The sequence below is a fragment of the Hyperolius riggenbachi genome, chromosome 12 (assembly GCF_040937935.1).
Source record: "Hyperolius riggenbachi isolate aHypRig1 chromosome 12, aHypRig1.pri, whole genome shotgun sequence".
Lineage (NCBI taxonomy): Eukaryota > Metazoa > Chordata > Amphibia > Anura > Hyperoliidae > Hyperolius > Hyperolius riggenbachi.
Window position 1 is genome coordinate 76694875 of NC_090657.1, and position 25851 is coordinate 76720725.

Below are 25851 nucleotides of genomic sequence, written 5' to 3' on the forward strand. Positions count from 1 at the left end.
GTATGATTTTCGTTCCACTTCTCACGTGTACACCACTTTGTATTTGTCTTTCATGTGGAATTCCAATAAAATTGATTAATGTTTGTGGCAGTAATGTGACAAAATGTGGAAAACTTCAAGGGGGCTGAATACTTTTGCAAACCACTGTATACGCCTTCACCGACCTCTGCCTGGATTTTGAGTACTCTCTGCCTGCCGCCTGCACCGACCTCTGCCTGGATTTTGAGTACTCTCTGCCTGCCGCCTGCACCGACCTCTGCCTGGATTTTGACTACTCTCTGTCTGCCTTATTTGTACAGTTTCACAATTTTTTTAAGTTTATTTACAAATGTAATTAATTCAACAAATGTGTGTTCTAGTCTTTTATTTAGATGCAGAATATCTATCAGGCTTTTATTCTGGCATATTTTGGTGAGTTATAACTTAACCTATTTTGGTTCCTGGACGTAGAAACTACGTCCAGGAACCATGCGCGCTCCCGCGGCCGATCGCGCGTGTGCACGCGAATTTCAGGCCGCGGATTCGGTAGCCAAGGAATCAATGTATCGGGCTATGGTGCCCGATCACTGATTCTTCTCCCCCGCTGAAAAAGCGACGGCTTCTCTCTTTTTTGGCTGTTCCCTCCCCGATGAGTCACTCTAATGCTACGTACACACATGCGACAACGATCGTTCGTTAAGAACGACGAACGAACTTTTAATTGATGAAAGAACGACCTAAGTAAAGATAGTTTTAAAATGTGTGTAACGATCTGATCGTTAGAACGAACGTTACATCACAGAAAGCAACTATTGCGCCTGCGCATAAAAATGAGAAGTTCCATGGAGAAATAGTGAAATGCGCATGTCAAGCCTAGTACGAACGATCGTTTCCAACGATGTACTACTTTTGCAAACGATCGTCGTTGGTTAAAATCCGCCGAGACAGAACTTTCTTTTGTAGCGATTTGGCTCGTTCGTCGTTTGCCTTAATAGTCGGTGGTTCGTTTTTTGTAACGATCGTCGTTGGTAAAGATCGGGGAACGATCGTTACAAACGACTATAGTCGCATGTGTGTACGCACCTTAAGCGTGTGTTACGCTTATAGTGACGTCATGTAAACAAACTCATGGCCGCCATGTTGTGGCCAAAAAGTAAAACTACAACTGTAAGGAAAAAAAAATAAAAATGAACACACATTTACATTATAAATCTATTGTTTACTTCCCACCCTCCCAAAACTACCCAAATAAATTGTTTACTATAAAAAAAAAACCATTACAATAAAAAAAACAACAACATGTAAATATTTACCTAAGGGTCTAAACTTTTTAAATATCAATGTAAAGATGAAATATTTCTATATTTTTTTTATTTTAAACTTGTAAATAGTGATAGATGCAAAATGGAAAAAATGCACCTTTATTTCCAAATAAAATATTGTCGCCATACATTGTGATAGGGACATAATTTTAACGGTGTAATAACCGGGACATATGGGCAAATACAATACGTGAGCTTTAATTATGGAGGCATGTATTATTTTAAAACTATAATGGCTGAAAACTGAGAAATAATGAATTTTTCCATTTTTTTCTTATTCTTCCTGTTAAAATGCATTTACAGTAAAGTGGCTCTTAGCAAAATGTACCCCCCAAAGAAAGCCTAATTGGTGGCGGAAAAAACAAGATATAGATCAGTTCATTGTGATAAGTAGTGATAAAGTTATAGGCTAATGAATGGGAGGTGAACATTTCTCACGTGAAAACGACGGAACGCGAATGGGTTAAGAATTGGAGGCCTAAAATTCTTGAAAAAGATGTACCACTTTTGACTCATAATTCCAGACAGAAATGCACCGCCAGGGAGGTTAAAGCAATACTACAGTGGAAATTTAAAAAAAAAAAAAAAGATACCTCGTCTGTCTTCCAGAGGAAGGATCTTGTTCTGGGGAAGGAACTCCTGTTGTATCATCATGTTATATTTTAGAAATGTAGCCCTGTATAAGAAGCATAAAGTACGTGTGTGAGTGTTGCATGGGGGAATGGGGGGACAACATAGATTGCTCCGTCTGGGGTGCTAAAAAGGACAGACGCTTTGCATTTTTTTGGCCTTTCCTGATACCAGCAGCGACTCCATCCTAACAAAAGAGTAGCTGTTCCCTTTAGGCATATACTGTATATATAGTATACTTGCTGTGCATTTAGGTTTGAAAAGGTATAGCCACTTGTTATTTTATAACTGGGAACAGCTGCAACTGTTTGATGTATTTTACGCTTCAGAATAACATTCTTCTAAATATGTATTTTTTTTTTTTGAACAAACTGTCTGAACTTGGTATTAAAATCAGTAAAATGGCAGCCATATTGCTGCAGCCAGTTGGCAGTTGGGCTGCTCAGGTGCAGGGGGTCTGGAGGACTGGCAGGAGGCTAACTGCCATGAGAATGGCAGTTATTCGTCACTCGCTACAAGCATTCGATCAGGAAAGACACCAGTTGATTTCTCTCCTGATTTCTTGTGCCTGAAGTGAATATTTTGACCTCCAGTCAGCTTTATTTAGCCAAAGCAACAGCCTACAGTGACACACTCCATCCAGTCACCGTATTTCACCATGTTTCTTCGTATTCTGATCAGCAAGATGCGCTCAAGAGACAGCGAGAGGTAAGTGGAGCCACCAGAGGGCAGCACAGAGTTGTGGGTTTATCATTCTGTCATTCATGTTGTAACTAAAGCAGAATAACATCCTCATAATAGTTTCTTATTAACCTCCTGGGCGGGATGGCTGACATTATGGAGGGCAGGATAAACGAGCTGAAAGCGGTAGGCCCGACATGGGGCCTGCAGCTCAGAGACTCCCTGCTGGCAGTTGGGGTGCTTCTGGGGGCTCCGTCTGCTCCTGATGGCTTCTCCCACCCCTCCTGGCAGCCAGGAATCCTTTTCCTGGGGTGACTGACAGAAATGCTGCAATTTAATGTGTGACAGCTTCTCTTCTGCAAGCAGAGCTGCGGATGGGAAAAGGATCCCCCTCTTCACTGATCAGCTGCCAAATACTGAAAAGTGACATTTATGAGCATTTTTGACACAAATTATATTGGGGTTTTTATTTTTTTTGTGGTTTATGAGATCTGGTGACCCCACACACATACAGCCCAACTTTTTGAGATGAGAAAGAGGGACACTTAAGCCACGCCTCTGCCACGTCCCTGATCCCGCCCCGTCACACTCCTCGTCACGCATATCACAAAGATTTCATAAGAAAAATATGTTGTTTTATAATTCAAACCACACTGATCCTTTCTATCCTGGTTCATTTTCCTCCATATTAACATTTGAAAATAAGAAATATATACATTTCAAAGATGGGAATAAAATTTAGAGCCAATTAAACACATTTTTCAGTAGGGAAATACATATATTTACATAGAAAGAGGGACAAAGTCCTGAAAGAGGGACAAATGAGGAGGAAAGAGGGGCAGAGGGACAGGGCTCCCAAAAAGGGACTGTCCCTCCAAAAGATGGACAGTTGGGAGCTTTGCACACACATTCAGATTTGGTTTGAGAATGTATCTATGTAGATTGGGCTGCTCAGGTGCAGGGGGCGGGGCTAGAGGTCTGGCAGGAGGCTGTTTGCCGTGAGGATGGCAGTTATTCATTACTCGCTACAAGCATTGGATCAGGAAAGTCACCAGTTGGTTTCTTTCCTGATTTCTTTTGCCTGAAGTGAATATTTTGACCTCCAGTCAGATATAATATAGTCAAAGCAACAGCCTACAGTGACACACTCCATCCAGTCACTATATTTCACCATGTTTCTTCGTATTCTGATCACCAAGATGGGCACAGGAAGAGACAGCAACAGGTAAGTATAGCCTCCAGGGGGCAGCATAGAGTTGTGGGTGTATCATTTCAGTCATTAATGTAACTGAATCAGAGTAAAATCCTCAATATAGTTTTTTAACTAGCTGACCTAAGCCTGTTGCGTCCTGTCCCAACGGCTGTCAGTGCTGGACATGCGCAGTAGCGCAAAAGCACTGACACAGGGACACAGGAATTATACACCCGGCCACCCGCTGAACACCCAGACGCCTGCTCAGCGGCCGCTGCGCGCTCACCAGCTGCACATCCGGCTGTCCGGAGACCTGCCGCACACCCGGCCGCCCACTCACACGCCGCCCGCTCAAATGCTGCCCGCTCGGCTCCCTGGTCCCGTCCTCCTGTCTCTGTGAGGCCGGGTCCATGCTGCGCAAATGCGCACAGCAGTTCAGTACAGACAACGCTACACAGAGACAGCACACGCAGGGACACAGGGAGATTATTATAGAGGATGCTCAGAAATGCCTCCATGTAATGAGTGACAGCTCCTCTTCTGTAAGCAGAGCTGCAGATGGGAAAAAGATCCTCCTCTTCACTTAAATGATGAGCTCCCAAATACTGAAAAGAGACATTTCAGTACTTACATATTATACCGTCTGCAGAGTTTGGCAGTTCCTCGTTTAGAAACCATTCTATATCGCTCAATATAATGCCCCTATTCCATGTTCCTCCATTACAAGCCCTCCATAATAACGCCCCATTACATGCCTCCATCCCATGTGCCTCCCCTCTACTGATATCTTTATATTGCTCACATTATAGTGTTCTCCATTTCAGTTTTCCCTTTGGGCCCATTCACACTTGTAAATGCAAAATGTTAGCGATAGCCTTTTGTGCAGGTGATTTTACCGCGATTATCCTGGTAAAATCACTGTAAGATCACAAAGTTTCCGCTTTATTTGCAATCACGATTAGCATTTTTATAGCATGCTAATCACGATCGCTCTTCAATAGCGGGAAAACTCTACATGCACTGCGTTTAGCAATTGCCGCCAATTGCGAATCACCTGTGATCGGTGGCAGTGAGGTCACTGCCATATAGTAAAAAGGCACTAACGGCTCGGCGATTAGTGGTAAACAGAGGCGGGACAAGGTCCTCCAGCACCCAAGGCTTAGACACCAAAGTGCGCCCCTCCATCCCTGCCACCCCAGCCATCACACACTGATTGCTATTAGACTAAGAGGCGCCACAGGGCCCACAACCTCCCCAACACCTTAATATGTAGTTATCTGGCTTGCAGTCACTGCCATGTATCCCCTTTTCTTATTTCTTTCTGATTCAAACACAATTATAAATGACAGCTGAATGAATTCTGCGCCCCCTTTTACACTGCGCCCTGAGGCTGGAGCCTCTCCAGCCTATGCCTCGGCCCGGCCCTGGTGGTAAACGCCCGCTAATCACCCTAGTGTGGATGGGCCCTTTGTATTGTTTCCCCATTATAGAGCTCACCACACAAGAGTGTAACAACAGAATAGCATGGCTGGTTCTATTCATTGTTGGGAGAAGTGGAATGTAACTATAGATTAGCAGGAAATTACAGACACCTGACATGTGACCATTTCCTGTGTTTTCCACTCCTCACTGAGGCAGCAATAGGGCTGACAGGTTCACAGACACCAGATCACCACATGTATTATCCGTACAGAAGTAATGGTTTACACACAGATCACTTTTACCTCAGAGTACAGCTGTTCAGTTTTTTCCTTTCTGGGGTTTCCAAGATGGGCCCAAGTTTTCTCCCAAAACACAGGCAAAGTAACCCAAAAGGTAATTAAACAACGTTCCCCTCACCCACAAACAACAAAGGGACAGCAGGCAGACCCCTCAGACAGCAAGGTACATAATGTGGCAGCATTTCACCAGAATATGCACATAATGGTGCAGCCTTTCCCCGGAAAATTCACATAATTGTGCTGCCTTTTTCCAGAAAATACACGGAATGTGAGCAGCTTTCACCAGAAAATACACGCAATGTGAGCAGCTGTCACCAGAAAATACACGCAATGTGAGCAGCTGTCACCAGAAAATACATGCAATGTGAGCAGCTGTCAGCAGAAAATACACGCAATGTGAGCAGCTGTCACCAGAAAATACACAGAATGTGAGCAGCTTTCACCAGAAAATACATGCAATGTGGGCACCTGTAAAAAAAATTAACCATTTACTCACCTGGAATAAGACTCCTCTCCCGGCCTCCGCTGCGCAGCTCTCCTGATGATCTTCCATGCAGCCAGCGGCTGACAGGCAGACCAGGGCTACAGGAAAATGGAGCCCGAAGCCCTGCGCTGGAGACACAAATAGTCTCCAAGGCTTCGGGCATCATTTTCCCGGAGACACAAATAGTCTCCAAGGCTTCGGGCATCATTTTCGCATAGTCCTGCTCTGCCTGCCGGAATCCACAATCCCGTAGGCAGGAGGTGAGCTGCAGGCTGCTACCTGGGAATTATTAGACGCCGCAAGTCAATTCACCTCCTGTGGGGCCAAGCAATACCGGCCCAGCATCGGCAGGCTGGATGAAATGGCCTAGCGGGCCGAATCCGGCCAGGGGGCTGTAGTTTGCCCCCCCCTGCTCTAGATCTATAGCTATACCTTACACTGATGAAAGCCAAATAGCTTGAAACAGCTCTCTGCTAGTTGGATTATATGGCTGTACATGAAAGGGGATTCCAGATGTGCCACCATTTGTCTTTTCCCAACCTAGTAGTTCAAAAATAATATAAGAAAATGCTTGCTGTGATACTGTTCATCTAATAAAATGTTTGAACTTTCAGTTACTATTTTATATCTTCTGTTACAGAGACAAGACCACCAGTCCCTCTGCTGTGCCTCCACCAGCCTGTCCTGTGCCTCCTGTGCCACCGCCAGCGTGTCCTGCAGAAGTACAGAAGACTCTGCCACCCATCAGCAGAGCTTCACCTCTTCCTGCTAGGGCACAGTAAGTAGGATTACACACATTACCATGTGTTTCCATGTATTATTATTATTGATTTATAAAGCGCCGACATATTCCGTGGCGCTGTACAAAGAATGTAACTGAAGCAATTGTTCATAAATGTACTTCTTGTAACCACACAGGGCTGCAGTTATATGGAGGTGTGCAATGAGGACAGCACCTTCACTTATGCCACCTTATCATATAAATACATGCATGTACCGCTGTGACTTCTATATGTGTAGATGGAAATAGACAATATTGTGACACTTCTATTACAACATTGGTCTGGATGGAATAGAAATATCTATACACAATATATGTCACAAATGTCTATATGGTGGATCGCTATGTTCTTATAAAGTCCAAGTCCCTTTCTGTTACATTAAGAGTTTCAGTCAGTATATATCACACAGCGCTCTCCAACCTCTTCCCCATAAACAGAAATGCCTCCTTTGTGCAGCTAATGATATAGACCCCTCCGCAACCTGCGTGGGAAACCCCTTAGTGCCCACACTCACTGTGTGCCCCACACCAGCATAACATTGCTCTAGGAGCACTTAGCAGCATAGCACATGTACCAGCTACTTTCTCAGTAGGAATAAGACCCATACCGTATATATGCTAACTGAAATCTCTAATACAAATAAAGACAGTATTTCGATTGTATATAGTGTAAAGATACTTTTTGCAGACAATGAGGTCAAAGGGAGGACTGGGACCTTTTGGCCCGGGGGGGGGGGGGAAACACAAATTAGAGGCCCATTTTTACAGCAGCCCCAGCCAAAATGACATCACACACATGCCCCATGTGCTATATTCCAGTAGTGGGAGAGAGATGAGAATAGACTGAGATGGATCAGAGAGCTTATCTGTATTGCAGCCAAATCACACAGAGGCTACATGCCTATAATATCAATCCTGTCCCTGCCAATCTCTCACACAAGTCCTGAAAGCAGCCCCTTTGGAGTCCAGGGACTATCTGCCAGCAGCTCTTCTGGAGTCTAGGGACTGTTTTCAAGCAGCCCTTCAGGAGTCTAGGGATTGTCGAATAATTTTCAACCTATACAATACCTTATGTAGCTGTGCACATGCAGCCATTTTAACAATGGTGAGAGACCAGACAGATTTGTTCCCACAGACCCTGCAGGCAAGCCTCTGCTCTGTATCATGCTATGTATATTTACCAGCTTGCCCACCCTCTAATTGGGCATTTATTTGCCTCAGCCAGCCTAGTGGTTCACATTGCCTTATACAAAAACATCAATGCACCAGACACTGTACCAGCCCTAAATCATTAAATGAGAGGCAGCCTGGGGGGAAATCTCCCCCCTGCCCCCCTGGCCAGTCCTCCCCTGAATGAGGTTGTCCATGTTCTACAGCGGCAAAAATAAAGTAACAAAATCCCGCTTTCACCAAAGCCCCACATTGCTGCAGATCACAGCTTTTCTACAAGGTTAAAGCAAACCTGTAAGGAGAAAAAAGTAAGCCTTGATGCAATAGGAATGGCTGGAACCTGGTACCTGCCCCCTTGCCCATTATAATAGAAAAGGCTGCTGCCATATTGGGCAACTGGGCGGAGCTACTGGGTAGAGTTTGATAACTTTTGGTACATGTTAGCAGACAGTTTTCAATAAATCCAGTCTGGGTTTGCTGAATCCCTTGTTCTGTCCAGTGTTCCCCAACCTTTAGTAAATCTCCCCTATCTGCACATAGCAACTTCCCCTGATCAGTATATCTTTCTTTGGATGCTGCCATCCTCCTCATCAAGTAGTTTACAGATTTGCAGAATATCTTTCCCAGCATGCATTGCCAGATATATAAACGTGTGTAATTTCTACCTACAGGAGTGTGGAGACTGTGACTGACCCAGACGGACAGACAGCGGAGACAGGACGTCTCTCATCCCACCCTCAGAAGCCGGCCAACATTACACGAGCCATGAGGAAAGCCTTCTACAAGCTTCTTGGTCAGATATTTACCTTCTACACCATTATCAGAACCTGTTAGGCTGATTTATGAAGACAGTGCAAAGAAAACTGGAGCAAAAATGGAGCAGTTGGTCACAGCAACCAATTCAGTTTCATCTGTTCATGAAACAAGGTTTGTGATTGGTTGCCAGGTGTAACTGCTCCACTTCTGATCACGGTAACTTTGCACTTGTGGCGATAAATCAGCCAGCTGTCTTTGAATTAGTTCCTATTTTATAAGCTTATTCTGAATTGTATTTTTATAGTTTGGACAGTATAGGTGAAGATTAGAATATTTGCTATAATGGACCCTGGGATAATGGGGAAGATAACTGGGGTGGGGCACAGCTGAGGGCACAGGAATGGAAATAAGTCGGGGGGGGGGGGGGGGCACATCTTAGGTGGTAAAGCTGCATAGTATACAGTACTACCACCAGACTATTTAACTTTTAAAAAAAAAAATTTATTCTCCTGGATATGTACAAAAAAATCTATATAAACACCTGCAGCTGCCATGAGATTGCCTCACCTAAGCTCTCATACTGAATCCTATGGAGCTGCATTCTTGGCAGCTATTAGAAGTGACATGTGAGGAGGTGTGTAGTCCAGAGAAGTCCCAAGGCTTCCTACGGATACAGTATATTAATGTCAAATTCTGAATAAATGCAAAGTGATGAGGTACTCACAAAGGTGGGTTGCAAGACCAGCAACCACAGTATAAAAACAAGTGAGGAAATCCCGTCCCCACTCGGGCTCTTTGTCTTCAAATGTATGGGTCACACTCCAGAAAAAATGATTGTTCGGGTACACAAAACAAACAATTGACAGCAACCTCTAATAGCTAGGGGGCTGTAAACAATATCACTGGGAGGGAGAAGGTGCCCCAACAAATAACCATGGATGTAATAAATATAAAATGGCTTACCTCTAACAAGAAGGGGCAACGCCAATATAGGAAAACATTTTTAATAATTAGACACAAAAACGATAACGCATTTCGCGCTTCCTCAGATCAAATAAAGCAGTGTCTGAAAAGATGAATATTGTAGACACTCCTTAGCACAATACAACAAAATACAATATTAAATATTAAAATAGTAAATCAACATAAAAGGTAAAACGAAATGGGTAAATAAACCATCATCTGTTTTTTTCAATCATATATTTCCTCTCCTCCTCTTCCTTTGTGTATCTATAACCTCATAAAATATATTATTATTATTATAAGCGTGATTAAAAGGGACAGGCTGCCTAGTGGTGAGTTTGCAGGGGGTGTGGCTATGGGAGGAGTCTGTAATGGGAGTTCAGGGCCATGACGATGGATAACAGACTTCTCTTCTTTGTAGTACAGTAAATTATATAACTATTATAGTTCCAATATCTGACTGTTTTATTCTATTCAACAGACATTCCACAGATCAAGCATCTCTTTGAGCTGGACGGATGCCGCAGAGTCTCAGACAAGGTAAATATCAGCAAATAATGAATGTGATTATTATGCTGTTTTCTCATACACAAACACACTGAGAATACAGAATAGATTTCCTATTATTAAATGCTAATGTGCTCTGTAATTGTCATTTCAGTACCTGCTGGCCCCGGTCCTCATCTATTTCCACAGAGCTGGCCTTTCCATCGAGGAATGTACCGTCCAGAATTTCTTTGCTGCTTTGTAAGTATTGGAGTTCCTCTCCTCATTCATATTTCCAGATAACTGGCTGTAATATATCAGGCAAGAGAACTGAATGTCTATTAGAGCACCACTGCAATAATTATTTTTATTTTCTACCACCTAAGAGGTTTATTATGTACTGCTTACCTGAAAAGCTACCCATCATACTCACCTACATGATCGGGTCCTAAACTCTGGAGTGTCATGTGACCTCCCATCCACACAGACCATCTTCTCCATACCAGCTTCAGATCTTTGTTTTTAGATGCTGACCCCAGACCCCAAGTCATCTCATCCCACAGACATGAACTGGACAGACTAGTCCTAACCCCTTCCATAACCCTTCATGCTGCATTTCACATTGTCACATGACACACCCACAATCCCCAGTGCCTTAGCCACACCTCCTATCATAGCACAGGTTAACGTTCTTCTTCATTTTAAGAGAAGAAAACCAGAGGTAACGGCTAAAAAAAAGAGATTATCGGCTATCGGCAAACTGAAATACCGCTTCGAAAGGACTCTGTATCTGGAAGACCATTATTTAACCTCCCCGGCGTTCTATTGAGATCGCCAGGGCGGCTGCGGGAGGTTTTTTTTTTTATAAAAAAAAATCTATTTCATGCAGCCAACTGAAAGTTGGCTGCATGAAAGCCCACTAGAGGGTGCTCCTGTTGCATATTTCTGATCGCCTCCGGCGATCAGAAATAACAAAAAGGGCCACGATGAGCGGCCCTCCTTGTTTTTCTTTTCTCATCGCCATGGCGATGAGCGGAGTGACGTCATGGACGTCAGCCGACATCCTGACGTCAGCTGCCTCCGATCCAGCCCTTAGCGCTGGCCGGAACTGATTGGTCCGGCTGCGCAGGGCTCGGGCGGCTAGGGGGACCCTCTTTCGCCGCTGCTCGCGGCGTATCGCCGCAGAGCGGCGGAGATCAGGCAGCACACGCGGCTGGCAAAGTGCCGGCTGCGTGTGCTGCTTTTTATTTGATAAAAATCGGCCCAGCAGGGCCTGAGTGCCACCCTCCGGCGGTAATGGACGAGCTGAGCTCGTCCATACCGCTCAGGAGGTTAAAATAAAAATGGCGTGTGTCACAAACTGCTACATTTGTGTGAAAAAATATTTAATTACCGTACTGCGGTAATTGAAATCTACGCCGTATTTATGGCTGCTTATTCTTGCCAGGGCGTAGATTCCAATTACCACACCACACGGACCCACCGCTACCGCCAATGGTGCCGCTGTCCCCGTCGCTGAAGCTCACTCGCCCTGCTGTCGGTGTAAGCCGGTCAGGGTCCCTTTTCATTGGCTCCTGACCCCACAATCACTGTGATCTCATTGCCACTATCACTACAGCAAGCATGGACCTTCCCAGTAATGGCCTTCAGTGTAGTACATATAAAATGCAGCCGGCTCTACAGATAGCTATGACTGTGCTGCCTGTTCTGGGTGCCTGCCTGTGGGGATCTGCTCAGGATGGAAGTCACTGAAGCTGGCTCTGTACGAGCGGCCAGAGATTACTGTGGTCTCCTCATGTGCTGACCTGGCTTCAGTGACTTCCACACTGACCATGTGATCTCCATCCACACAGGCCAGAAGCTGGAAAGGACAGAATGGGTGCCCGGTATCTGGTGGGTCAGGCAGCCCATTACACCCTACTGAGCAGGGGGGACGTCTTCATCTGTAGCAGTGATGGCCAATATTAGGGAATTGTAATGTTTGCTGCAATCACTACAGTGGAATTTCACTTGTAGATCTTCCCCATTATAAGTACAAACATCATTCCACAAAATCTGGGGTTTCACATTATTTCCCCATCAGATAGTGCTGCCATATACAGAGATGCAATGATGCTACATTGCTGTTTATTGGTGACATGTCAGGGCATAGGAGACTGTTAGATGCCAATTCCAGGGCATAGGAGACTGTTAGATGTCAATGTCAGGGCATAAGAGACTGTTAGATGTCAATGTCAGGGCATAGGAGACTGTTAGATGCCAATGTCAGGGTATAGGAGACTGTTAGATGCCAATCTCAGTGCATGAGAGAATATTAGATGCCAAGGTCAGGGCATGGGAGACTGTTAGATGCCAATGTCAGGGCAAAGGAGAATTTTAGATGCCAATGTCAGTGCATGGGAGAGTATTAGATGCCAATGTAAGGCCATGGGAGCATGTTAGATGCCAATGTCAGGGCATAGGAGTCTGTTAGATGCCAATGTCAGGGCATAGGAGTCTGTTAGATGCCAATGTCAGGGCATAGGAGTCTGTTAGATGTCAATGTCAGGGCATAGCAGACCGTTCGATGCAATGTCAGGGTGTGGGAGAATATTAGATGCTAATGTCAGGGCATAGGAGAATTTAAGATGCCAATGTCAGTGCAAGGGAGAGTATAAGATGTCAATGTCAGGCCATGGGAGACTGTTAGATGCCAATGTCAGGGCATAGGAGACTTTTAGATGCCAATGTCAGGGCATAGGAGACTGTTAGATGTCAATGTCAAGGCATAGCAGACCGTTCGATGCAATGTCAGGGCATAGCAGACCGTTCAATGCCAATGTCAGGGCATAAGAGAACTGTTAGATGCCAATGTCAGGGCATAGGAGACTGTTAGAAGCCAATGTCCAGGCATATTATCACTTAGTTAAGGTAAGCCTATGAGAAAAACTCACAAAAGGTACATTTACCTGAGGAGAGGGAAGCCTCTGGGTGATTCAGAGGCTTCTCCTATCTTTCTGCTGCCCATCTCTATCTCTATCTCACCGGGACCCTCTTCCTCTGCATGGCTGTGCTCCTGTCCATGTACAAGCGTGGCCACACTGTGTAGGTGCACAGATGGCCAGTGCCTGCACCGTAGCACAGAGCTGCTGGTGTACGGAGGACAGAGCCATGCATGAGTGGCTCCATTCTACTGAGGAGATTTGGGCCATCCGTGCATCTCCACAGTGTGGCCATGCTCAGAAACCGATCTATTCAACAAGTCTTTGTCCAATCAGTGCAGAGGGTCCCAGCACTGGATCAGTGGGGCGTGGAGGATGGGGGAGGCCTCTAGATTATATAGAGTCTTCCTTGGACTGAGGTAAGTATCTTTTCCTTTTCTTTTTCTTCCAGGTACACTTTCAACTGAGCACAATTCCATTTATAGCTACATATTACAATTCAGCAATGCATATGTGTATGTCTCTATAGCAAATACTTATTCTGCCATAATGTCTGCAGGTATCTCGCAAATGAGATGGAGGAGGATGTGGATACCTACACGTGCGTCTTCCTATTCGGTGCAGAATTCTTTGTCAACAGGAAGGAGTTTGATGATGTCGTGTGGTCCCTGTACCGACGCCTGAACTACAGTGCCTGGGTCAGTCCAGAGGAATGTCGTCATGTAAGTACAGCCCGAGCCCTAAACATTATCCTAAAATGTGATGGAAAAGTGATATGTAAGTAGGATGTTATAAGTTACAACCATCACAGCAGAAACATTATGAGCCTCATTTACTAAGCAGAACAATTGCACAATGGATCTCTTAGCATAGTGTGGCTGTGATTAGCTGAGTAGCAGGTGAGCAGCACAGTACATAGACACAGCGAGTTATCTTCTGTATTGCTGGAGCCATGCCTGGCACCTCCTGCATCAATGCACAGCTCCACTGAAATACACAGGGAACCACTCCATGTGCAGCACCGGCCATGTCACTGCTCACATGCCACACCAACCACACTATTATTACACATCATATAATACATGAGGACAGCATGCCCCGAGCCCCAGCATTACTAACCCCGGTACCCCATGCAGGCTAGTATTTACCAGCAAGCCCGTTAGCAAGGATCTCCATCCTCAGCAGCACCAGCCCACCTGCTGCATATAATCTGGGGTACACTGCAAAAGGGGGCATGTTACTGGGTCATGTAAACACACATGGAGATCAGATCTCCGATTTTACGTCAAGCTCTAGTTGTCTCCATTCAGTCACAGTATTGTATCATTTCTTATAAAACACAACCTGAAATATTCTTTATCTTCTCTGCTTTATACTTCCTTCCAGCGTTACTAATATGAATTTATATATTTTATTAGGTCATGAGGTTTCAGTTTCACTGGGCATGGAGGAGACAGAGGATGGCCTATCATGGACCGGCCATCATGGAGAAGTACAGGTCCGACAGCGAAAAGAAGGGGATGCATCCGTCAAGAGGTTACACCTGTGACCGTTGTGAGAGGTCCAGGAACCAAACCTGTTGCATCTTGCAGTAACTGTCATCTACTGCACCTCCCCCTCCCCTGCCCCTACCATCTTCTCTACAGACTGTGACCATCTGCAGTGACTGTCACCTCCTGCTTCCTCTGACACATTCAAGCTCTTCCCATCTCCTCCTATCTTGTCATCTCAAGCAGCTTGTCACCATCTACAGCTCTTGCCATCATCTACAGTGTCATCTTCAGAAGCTCCTATCATCTCCTGCAGTGCCGGTCATTTCCTGCACTGACTGTCTACTTCAACTCAACTCCTGCAGTATCTGTCATCTCCTGCAGTGGTCGACCTTCAATACAGTTCCTGCAGTGCCCATCATCTGCAGCGACTGTCCTTCAATATAGTTCCTGCGGTGCCCATCATCTGCAGCGACCGTCCTTCAATACAGTTCCTGCAGTGCCCATCTGCAGCGATCGTCCTTCAATACAGTTCCTGCAGCGCCCATCATCTGCAGCGATCGTCCTATAATACAGTTCCTGCAGTGCCCATCTGCAGCGATCGTCCTTCAATACAGTTCCTGCAGTGCCCATCATCTGCAGTGATCGTCCTTCATTACAGTTCCTGCAGTGCCCATCATCTGCAGCGATTGTCCTTCAATACAGTTCCTGCAGTGCCTGTCATCTCCTGCAGTGTTTGTCCTTCAATACAGTTCCTGCAGTGCCCATCATCTGCAGTGACCATCTCCATCTCATCACCTGCAGGACCTATAACCTCCTGCAATGAATGCCTCCTTCATCCAATGTCATCAATTACAGCTCCAGCCAACTTAAAACATCAATTGCCGCTCCCGACATCAACTAGCCTTAAGCCTCCAGCTCCAGCCTTTAACAACCATGTTAGCAAGCCCCTCCAGTCATCCACAAGCATCCTAGCTTGCAGCCCCAGCCATCTACAGCCATCTTTCATGCACCCGGAATGTGGACATATCTGAGGTACTTATTCATTATTTGGCCTTCAGTTCAATTCCAGCTTGGAGCTGTGCCACACAACCCACTTGTCACACAAACTTATGAGAATATCTGGGTACCTACTCGCAGAATCCTCATGGGTTTGTATGATGCCGGGGAGGTGGGAAGCATGGCACTTCTCCAACTTAGATATCAAGTTGATGCCACATCTAATAACCTCCTTAGCGGTATGATTCATCCCGGATTTAGTGTCTAAAAGCAGTACAACTCTTTCTGTGAAAAGAATCACACCGCTAAGTACAGTCAGCCAGAGAGCCCCCCACCTAGTGCAGGCAGCCAGAGAGTGACCCCCGAGTGTAGACAGCCAGAGTGTAACCCCTAGTGTAGGAAACCAGTGACCCCTGAGTGTAGGCAGCCAGAGTGTAACCCCTAGTATAGGTAGCCAGTGACCCATGAGAGTAGGTAGCCAGAGCGTCACCCCTAGTGTAGGCAACCAGTGACCCCCGAGTGTAGACAGCCAGAGTGTAACCCCTAGTATAGGTAGCCAGTGACCCCCGAGTGTAGATAGCCAGAGGGTACCCCCTAGTATAGGTAGCCAGTGACCCCATACAGGTAACAAACACCTGAATTGCTAAATATATGACAGGGTATGATACAATCAAACACTGGGATCTAACAATCCCCATTAGCCCCTAAATGTATAATGGGTACTATAGTACCTAAAACATAACCTTTGATAAAAATGGGCCATTAAACCATGACCATATAACACATAACATCTGGGACACACACACACACACACACACACACACACACACACACACACACACACACACACACACACACACACACACACACACACACACACACCTGACCAATTCATCTCATGAAGAAGATAGGGTAAAGGCTCAGCCCAAATACAGCTGACAGTACGTTATTAGCCACACCCATATACAAGAAATACACAGTAGTAAATCACAAGGTCATAGAAGGAAGACGTCACTGGCTGAAAGCTACAGATATCTTAACTTGTCATATACAGGGTAGGAAAATACCTCAAGTCAGCGCAAACTAAGTATAGAAATGATCCCTACTAGCCACAGAATTTATAATAGGTACTATAGTACCTAAAACATAACCTTTAATAAGTCGTATGTTAAAAACAGGCCATTACCATATAACTCAACATTGGGGGGGGGAGGGGGGAAGGGACTCTACATATATATATATGTAATAAATGAATACTATGACCAATTTATCTCATGAAGAAGATAGGGTAAAGGCTCAGCCCAAATACAGCTGACAGTACGTTATTAGCCACACCCATATACAAGAAATACACAGTGGTAGTGGAAAGTCACAAGGTCATAGAAGGAAGATGTCACTAGCTGAAACTTGTCATATACAGGGTAGGAAAAGACCCCAAGTCAGTGCAAACCAAGTAGTGAAAGCAGGCAATACAGCCTAATTACTGCTGCACTGCTTGATAACCCAAATCATGACAAATAGGACTAACCCCCCACTGACTAACAGACACCCATTAAATCAACATGCTTCGCTTATTAATACAATTAAGGTTGGTCAGGAAAAATAATAAAAGGTTCAGTGCATAACAAAGTGACATGAAGTATAGCCCAAGTCAGGTCTCTGACTTCCTGTCACTTTGTTATGCAGGGCAACTTTTATTATTTTTCCTGACGAAGCTTAATTGTATTAATAAGCGAAACATGTTGATTTAATGGGTGTCTGTTAGTCAGTGGGGGGTTAGTCCTATTTGTCATGATTTGGGTTATCAAGCAGTGCAGCAGTAATTAGGCTGTATTGCCTGCTTTCACTACTTGGTTTGCACTGACTTGGGGTCTTTTCCTACCCTGTATATGACAAGTTTCAGCTAGTGACATCTTCCTTCTATGACCTTGTGACTTTCCACTACCACTGTGTATTTCTTGTATATGGGTGTGGCTAATAACGTACTGTCAGCTGTATTTGGGCAGAGCCTTTACCCTATCTTCTTCATGAGATAAATTGGTCATAGTATCGATGTATTACATATATATATATGTGGAGTTCCCCCTAAATGTTATGTGTTATATGGTAATGGTTTAATGGCCCATTTTTAACATATGACTTATTAAAGGTTATGTTTTAGGTAGTGCAGTACCCATTATAAATGTAAGGGCTAATAGGGATTGTTTGATCTCAATGTTTGATCGACCCCCTACAGGTAGCCAGAGTGTGTCCCCCATTATGGGTAGACAAAGTGCCCCCTTCCCCAGCAGAGATTGTCAGAGAAGCCCCCAAAATATAGGCAGGCAGAGAGTGCCACACCTTTTAAGAGGGGAGGCTAGTGTTACAGCGCCCCCATTTATAGGTAGCCAGGCAGCGTACCCAGAGGGAGGAAGTACATTATCAGCCGGTGGGGGTATGGTTTTGAGTAGCTTTATAGCCACTCTGCTGGGAGCAGTAGTGCACCAGAATTTGGCTCCACTGCAGCTAAAGTCCAGGCTTTATCTAGGTGGCGGTGGTGTGTGTGTGTGTGTGGGGGGGGGGGTAGACACATATAGGGGAGGTTGATGTTAAAAGTAAAGCAGGGGGAGGTTAGTGTAAGCAGCACATAGGGGGGAGTTGGTGTGGGAATTAGGTTACAGAGGGTGAAAGTAGAATATCTGTATAATAACCGATATTCTTCTATCAGGAATCAGGGCTAGTAGAATACCAGTGAAATTACCGATTCTACTATCTGTATTACCCGGCACCCATTGTTCCAGTCTCCCCTATTATATGTAGAAGTGGGTGCTTCAGAGGTTCCTCAGCTGTAAATCTTGGCCTTTGATGTGGATACATCTCAGGTACAAGTTATTTTCTGCCAGTCAGTTCAGCTCTGGCTTGGAGTTGTACCACACAACGCACTAGTCTTGTAAACCAGTGAGAACATCTTAGTAGCTACTGCTAGAATTCCCATTGGTTTGTATGATGTCAGGGAGGTGGGAGAAATGGCATTATTCCAACTTAGACCTGAACTTGATGCCATACTTCAGGAAGAAACTATGTCTGGGAAGGACCCCTGTGTACATGTTGTATCTGCAGCTTTGATTTCAGCCCTGAACCTGGAACATCACCACACCCCCACTCATCACACAAACCAATAAGAGCATGTAAAGATCCCATTGGCTGCACTCTTACTGATTAGTGTGATACCGGGGAGGGTGAGGGTCATGGTGAGGATCCAACTAAGAGCTTAAATTGTTGCTACATTTACAACATGCACCTGGGCTTGTAGGGTTGGGTGCCCACAGGGTCCATTACAGTACACCTGGGGTTTTGATCAAAGCTTTACATCTGCTGTATTTGTGACTTTCACTTCAGCTCTGAGCACAGAGCTCTGCCAGGCCTCCCACCTGTCACACACACCCATGAGAGCACATCAGCAGCAATTGTCAGAGCTCTCATTGGTCTGTGTGACATGGGAGGGTATGGGTGGGCATGGGTGGCATGGCACAGCCCCACCTCAGAGACGAACCTGTTGTCACAATTACAGTATATGTGTAGGCTTGTTGGTAAGGCTGCCTCATAGATTCCCTAAGTGGGAACCCCGGGCTTTGATCAAAGCCTCATGTATGTTGGACCTGTGGCTCTGACTTCATCTGTGAGCTTAGATTTATATCATGCGCCCCACACATCACAGAAACCTGCAAGGACACACAGCAGCCAATTAGCTGCAGTCTTGCTGGTCTGTGTGATTCAGGGAGTGGGAGTCATGGTGTGGAGTCAACACAGAACTGACGTTTTTGCCACATTTACAACACACCCCGGCCTGCAGAAGTAGGTGCATCATAAGTTCCCCGATAGTAAAAAGGACCCTGAGCAGTGGGGGAAATTCACTTCAGCCGAAGTCCCCTCTGCTCAGGTCCCTTTAATGTTGGCCTTTGATGTGGACACATCTCAGGTACACGTTAATATTATGGCCTTCAGATCAGCTCTGGCTTGGAGTTGTACCACACAACCCACTTGCCAAAAAAAACCCAGTGAGATTATCTTAGTAGCTTCTCCTAGAATTCCCATTGGTTTGTATGATGTCAGGGGAGTGGGAGACATGGCAATACTCTAATTTAGACCTGAGGGTAATGTCACATTTAGGGAAGGCATTAGGTTAATAGAAGGAGGGTCAAGGGAAGGATAGGCCAGGGATCCCTGGGAGTTTAGTCATCCTTGTGTGCATGCTGTATCTGTAGCTTTGGTTTTGCCTCTAAACCTGGAACATTACCACACCCCCACCCATCACACAAACCAATCAGAGGACACAGGCATCCCATTGCCTGCACTCTTACTGATTTGTGTGATACCGGGGAGGGTGGGGGTCTTGGTGTGGCTCCAACACAGAGCTGAAACTGCTGCTACACTTACAACATACACCGGGGCTTGTGGTTCAGGGGTGGGAGGCATGATGTGGCATCAACTCAGAACTGAAGTTTTGGCCACATTACAGCATGCGCCCAAACAAACACACTTGGGTGCAAAGTAGGTTCCCTTTTGATATGGACATATTCCAGGTGTATGAATGCCAGGCCTCTATACATCACAGGACACATATCTCTCGCCACCTATCACAGGCCTCTATACATCACAGAGGCCTCCAGGACACATATCTCTCTCCAGCTATCACTTTATATCAAACTAACCATTGCCTCAGTTATGTGTGTTTGCCTCCTTGTCTGAGACTTCCATCTATGTGCCTGAGATATCATTTATTTATATTAATGCATTATGCTGGCTACCTACTTGTGGTAGGACCTGGGTATCGGCAAGTAAGGGACTGCCTGTTGGGGTGAAGTATGGTGGGGACTTTGTGGGCCCCGAGCCGCTACGGTAGCCATGAAGGCCTGACAGGAACCACAATGGGTAAAGTCAAGTAATGCATTATGAATGATATTTCATGGCTATAGGAGGTATCTAGGTTCTACTTCTCTGCAGTTTTTGTCATCACGTTTGAGAATAATACTAACACCACGATTGTAATACTATTGTGATAGGTGGCTTTTTCTGTATATGTTCGTATTGTCCAGCTTATTGATAAATATGTGATGTGTGAAATTGTTTTATGGCAATTCCAATTTCTATTGTTTGTATATATTAAATGTATAATAAACTTTCTTGAATTTATTTCTGCCTCCTTAGTCATATATTTGTACTGGTATATTTTTTTTTGATTGCCTCACAATGGTTCAGATGTCTGGTTCACACTAGCAGTGGGGTCCCATTTTCTGTTATCTATGGGTTCCGGTATTGTTAATTGGGGCCTTTGAACAGAATCTTGTGCCTGTAGCTGAGATAATCACTTATTATTTGAAATGAGGTGTCTGCCCAGTCCCCGCCCATCACACAATCCAGTGAGAGCACGCCAGCAGCCATTACTGGAGCTCTTATTGGTTTGTGTGACATGGGAGGGTAAGGTAAGTATGGGGGGCATGGCACAGCCCTATCATGGAGCTGAACCTGTTGTCACATTCCCTTATTGTGATCCCAGGACCCCAGTCAATGTATTGAGCATGGTATATCTTTGGTTCTTTATTTATATTTTCTACCAAGCACTTCATCCATCATATAAACCAGTGAGGACACATCAACAGCCACTTGGCAGCGCTCTTGCTTGATTGTGTGACATCAGGGGAGGAAGGGACTGCAGTAATCACAGGTTCTTCATACCTCCCAACTTTCTGAGATGATAAAGAGGGACACTTTAAGACACGCCCCTGCCACACCTCTAACCACTCCCCCACCGCAAACCAATAGCCACGCATACCCGTAAAAATACGTAAGCAAAAGATGTAATATTACAATTCAAACCACACTGGCCTTTTCTATTATCACTAGCTTTTCTTCATATTAACATTTGAAATTAAGAAATACAGTGGTTTGCAAAAGTATTCGGCCCTGTAACGATCGGTGTCAACACACAGAGAGAATCTGATTATTGGTGATCTGCAGTATCACCAAGAATACAGATATATACCTGATTATTGATGATCTGCAGAATCATCAATAATACTAGTATAACTAACCTCTGGACACCTGATGAAGTGTAAGTGTTTGGTGCAACAGTATATGAGCCTGGATCACCTGAGGAGCAGGTGACCCTAGACCGTAACGAGTATCTCCTAGTTAGGGTTGGAGATAACCAGAGAGCCAGTGATTCCCTGAACTGCTGGGAGTCAGACTCTACTGCAGTCAAAGGACTCCTATAGGATAGAGTCCCTAACTGGATTGCAGAGAGGTCCCTCTGAGGGACAGGGAGTCCCTGAATCTACTGGACATCCCACCAGGGGGGGGAGGGGTGTCACAGGTAGCAGGGTCGGTCAGGCCGGGTCGGCAACACACGAGCAGATAAGGTACAGATACAGAAGGCTGATTCGGCAACCAGGGACAGGCAGGGTTGGCAACAGGTAATCAGATATGCGAAGGTACCGAATCAGAGAGCAAGACAAGGGTCAAGAGAGCAATAGGTCATAACAGATATCAAGCAGAGGCCTAGTCTAGCGTGTGAGGTCTGTGGTCTCAACACTAAGGAACTGATGTAAAGAATTACACAGCAATGACACAGTATCCCTAATCTTGGGTGTGAGGTCCGTGGTCTCTACACCCTGGAACTGGTCTAAAGTATAACACAGTAATAACACAGTAATCTGGCTAAGTGTGAATTCCCAGGTCCACCTGGTTCTAACACACTGAGGGATCTGACTATGGTCTGAGTGCTAACACATAAGCATTCGCAACGGCAGACAACCAGCAACTGACAAGCAAGAAGTATATATAGCAGAGCGCTCCTCAGCGCCGCCCAGTCCTATTCAGCCAATCATCTACTGCGCTGGGATCAGCTGATCATCCTGATCAGCTGATCCTTCTCCTATTGGCATAAAGGGCCTGCCTGTTAGCGCGCGCGCGCAGCTCTCCATCTGTGTGCACTACTAGGCTCAGACAAACGAGACGCATGCTGCTGCGGAGAAACCGCCGGTCTGAACGCGGAACCAGCCGCCTCGCTGTCAGACCGTGCGGCAGTGTCTCCGCACTCCATTACAGGCCCCCTTGAAGTTTTCCACATTTTGTCATATTACTGCCACAAACATGAATCAATTTTATTGGAATTCCATGTGAAAGACCAATACAAAGTGGTGTACACGTGAGAAGTGGAACGAAAATCATACATGATTCCAAACATTTAAAAAAAAAAAAAAAACTGCATTCAGCCCCCTGAGTCAATACTTTGTAGAACCACCTTTTGCTGCAATTACATCTGCCAGTCTTTTAGGGTATGTCTCTACCAGCTTTGCACATCTAGAGACTGAAATCCTTGCCCATTCTTCTTTGCAAAACAGCTTAGTCAGATTAGATGGACAGCATTTGTGAACAGCAGTTTTCAGATCTTGCCACAGATTCTCGATTGGATTTAGATCTGGGCTTTGACTGGGAAATTCTAACACATGGATATGTTTTGATTTTAATCCATCCCATTGTTGCCCTGGCTTTATGTTTAGAGTCATTGTCCTGCTGGAAGGTGAACCTCCGCCCCAGTCTCAAGTCTTTTGCAGACTCCAAGAGGTTTTCTTCCAAGATTGCCTTGTATTTAGCTCCATCCATCTTCCCATCAACTCTGACCAGCTTCCCTGTCCCTGCTGAAGAGACGCACCCCCAGAACATGATGCTGCCACCTCCATATTTGACAAAAGTCCCCTGTGTTAATGGAGCATGTCCGCTGAGAATAAACACAGTTTTTGTACAAAAACAGTGTTTATTCTTAAATAGAGCTGCCGCGCTGCCTCCAGCCGACAAAATCCACCACCTGATCGTTAGATTTATGTATGGGAACTTTGTTCCCATTCATTAATATTCCTGCAACCCACCCGTGATGCAGGCTTCCATTGAAACCTGCGTCACTTCCCTAGTAACAATGCAGCAATACATTGTTTCCTATGTATCGTAGTTGTACGCTACATAGTATTTTAATCAGTGGGGACATCTTGTGGCCAAATAGTAAAATTACATTTACAGACATTAGGGAATAAAAAAATATGTATGTCAAGAGGGCAATATTATTATACATTTATGGGCTAAAAATTAGCGATGGATGTAAAACTGAAAAAATTTACCTTTATTTCCAAATAAAATACTGTCACCTTACATTATACTAGGGATATAATTTTAACGTTGCAATAACCAGGACAAATGGGCAAATAAAATGTGTGGATTTTATTTACGGTAGTATGTATTATTTTAAAACTATAATGGCCGAAAACTGAGAAATAATGATTTTTTATCAATTTTTTTTGTATTATTCCTGGCAAAATGCATTTAGAATAAAATAATTCTTAACATAATGTACCACCCAAAGATAGCCTGGTGGCAGAAAAAACAAGGTATAGATCATTTCTTTGTGATAAGTAGTGATAAAGATATTGGGGAATGAAAGGGAGGAGCGTTGAAAGGGGAAAATTCCTCTCGTCCATAAGGTGAAAAATATCTGTGGACTGAAATGGTTAATGGTACTTTTTCACTTTTTTTTGGTACTTTTTTCAGTTGCAAAGTGCAGAAAAGTTATTCTAAATAAAGGATGAAACATCATCTCCCGGGAGAAAACTTAAATTGCATACGGGCCCTGAGTTTTCTCCTAAGTGATATTTTCAAACGTGGCAGTAAAATGCCTTTCTAAATCAACAGTAAGCAAAAAATAAATAATTGAATAAAATATTAAAATAGTTTTGAAAGTACTTTTCCACCTACTTTCTGGTACCTTTTTAATTGCACAATATTTACAAGTTATTCTAAATAGAAGATAAAAAAATATCACCTAGGAGAAAACACTGGAGAAAAAAAACTATTGCATATGAACCCTTTTGTGTTTAAAGTATGGGAGGAATTTCTCACCCAATATCACAGCAGCTCACATGAAGTTGTTGCTAATAGCATCAATACTGACCAATCAGCAGCTTGCACTTGTGAGTAGAAAGACAACAATGAGAACGGGACAACTGCTGGGCAATCCAAGGACATCCACCTCAACGAATCGTCGGGGAAACTTTGTAAAGTCCTCACCATTGGCTCCAAGAAGATTGAACGTCAAGAGACTAGAGAGAAAAATGCTCTCAATGTGATCAGCTTAATCCGATTTTAATAAAACAAAAAAAACAGACAAGACAAATAACATCACAATTTTCTCCTGGTGGACTCAAAGCACAAGAGCTGCAGACACTAGGATGTGCTCTATAAGCAGTAGCAGTGTTGTGGAGTCTTGCCCAAGGTCTCCTACTGAATAGGTGCTGGCTTACTGAACAGGAAGAGCCAAGATTCGAACCAAGGACTCCTGTGTCAGAGGCAGAGCCCTTAAAGGACAACTGTAACTAAACGGATATGTAGGCTGACGTATTTATTTCCTTTTAAACAATACCAGTTGCCTGGCAGCCCTGCTGATCTATTTGGCTGCAGTAGTGTCTGAATAACACCAGAGACAAGCATGCAGATAATCTTGTCAGATCTATCTTCCTCAGAGGCAGTTAGATAATAAATACAAAACTCCAACAGGTCAACTATAACATTGATTCATTCATTCGATAGGTCTATGGGACATCGATGGGCAGAACGGCTGTAGTCCTGCCTTAGTTTGAGTGGTCTAACAGCTGTAAAACTACAGTGTTTAAACAATATAGGTGGAAGGGGAGTGGCTTGTGTAATTTGGGTGGTGCTATGGACCCGTGCTTGGCAGGAACGCTCTAATATTGTAAGTGATGACATGGGCAGAAGTCTGAGAAACCCAAGATTGGTAACTAAATTATTACTTAAAAAACCTGGAAGGTAGAAGTCTAATATTACTTGACTGCTGGAGGGATTATTATTAATACATTATTGGGTAAAGTAAATGTATACTGTGTAATATCAATGAAGACATAACCAACCACACAACATGACCAACCGCACAACAAGTTGATTACCTGATCAGTATTACACACATTGTTCTTTGCGCCTGCTGGAAGCCACTCGCCAGCGTCCCTCCGCCTCAGTATAGCAATAGAAGCATTGTCAGCCAAAGTCTGATGAAGCATGTGTACTGTGCCATTAGTGCCCTGTCAGCCGGCAAGGATCACTGCAGCCAAATACTCACCTTTAGAGGTCTTCTGGATCTGTCGCCGGAGTGCACCAACTGTGTACAGACGAGTCATCAGCCTCCACACACAATGCATCTATTGCTCTGCAGAGGTGGCAGAGGGACGATGAGCTT

General features: G+C 44.6%; 1 protein-coding gene across 1 annotated transcript; it reads left to right on the forward strand.

Moving 5' to 3' along the window:
- Positions 1-2454: 2454 nt before the first annotated feature.
- LOC137541143 (speedy protein 1-A-like) lies at positions 2455-16653 on the forward strand. The gene is made up of 7 exons (XM_068262297.1): positions 2455-2639; positions 6650-6787; positions 8632-8753; positions 10161-10219; positions 10341-10426; positions 13646-13808; positions 14505-16653. Exons 1-7 carry the CDS (start codon positions 2590-2592, stop codon positions 14679-14681), a joined length of 795 nt encoding a protein of 264 aa, XP_068118398.1. The 5' UTR covers positions 2455-2589; the 3' UTR covers positions 14682-16653.
- The last annotated feature ends 9198 nt before the right edge of the window (positions 16654-25851 follow it).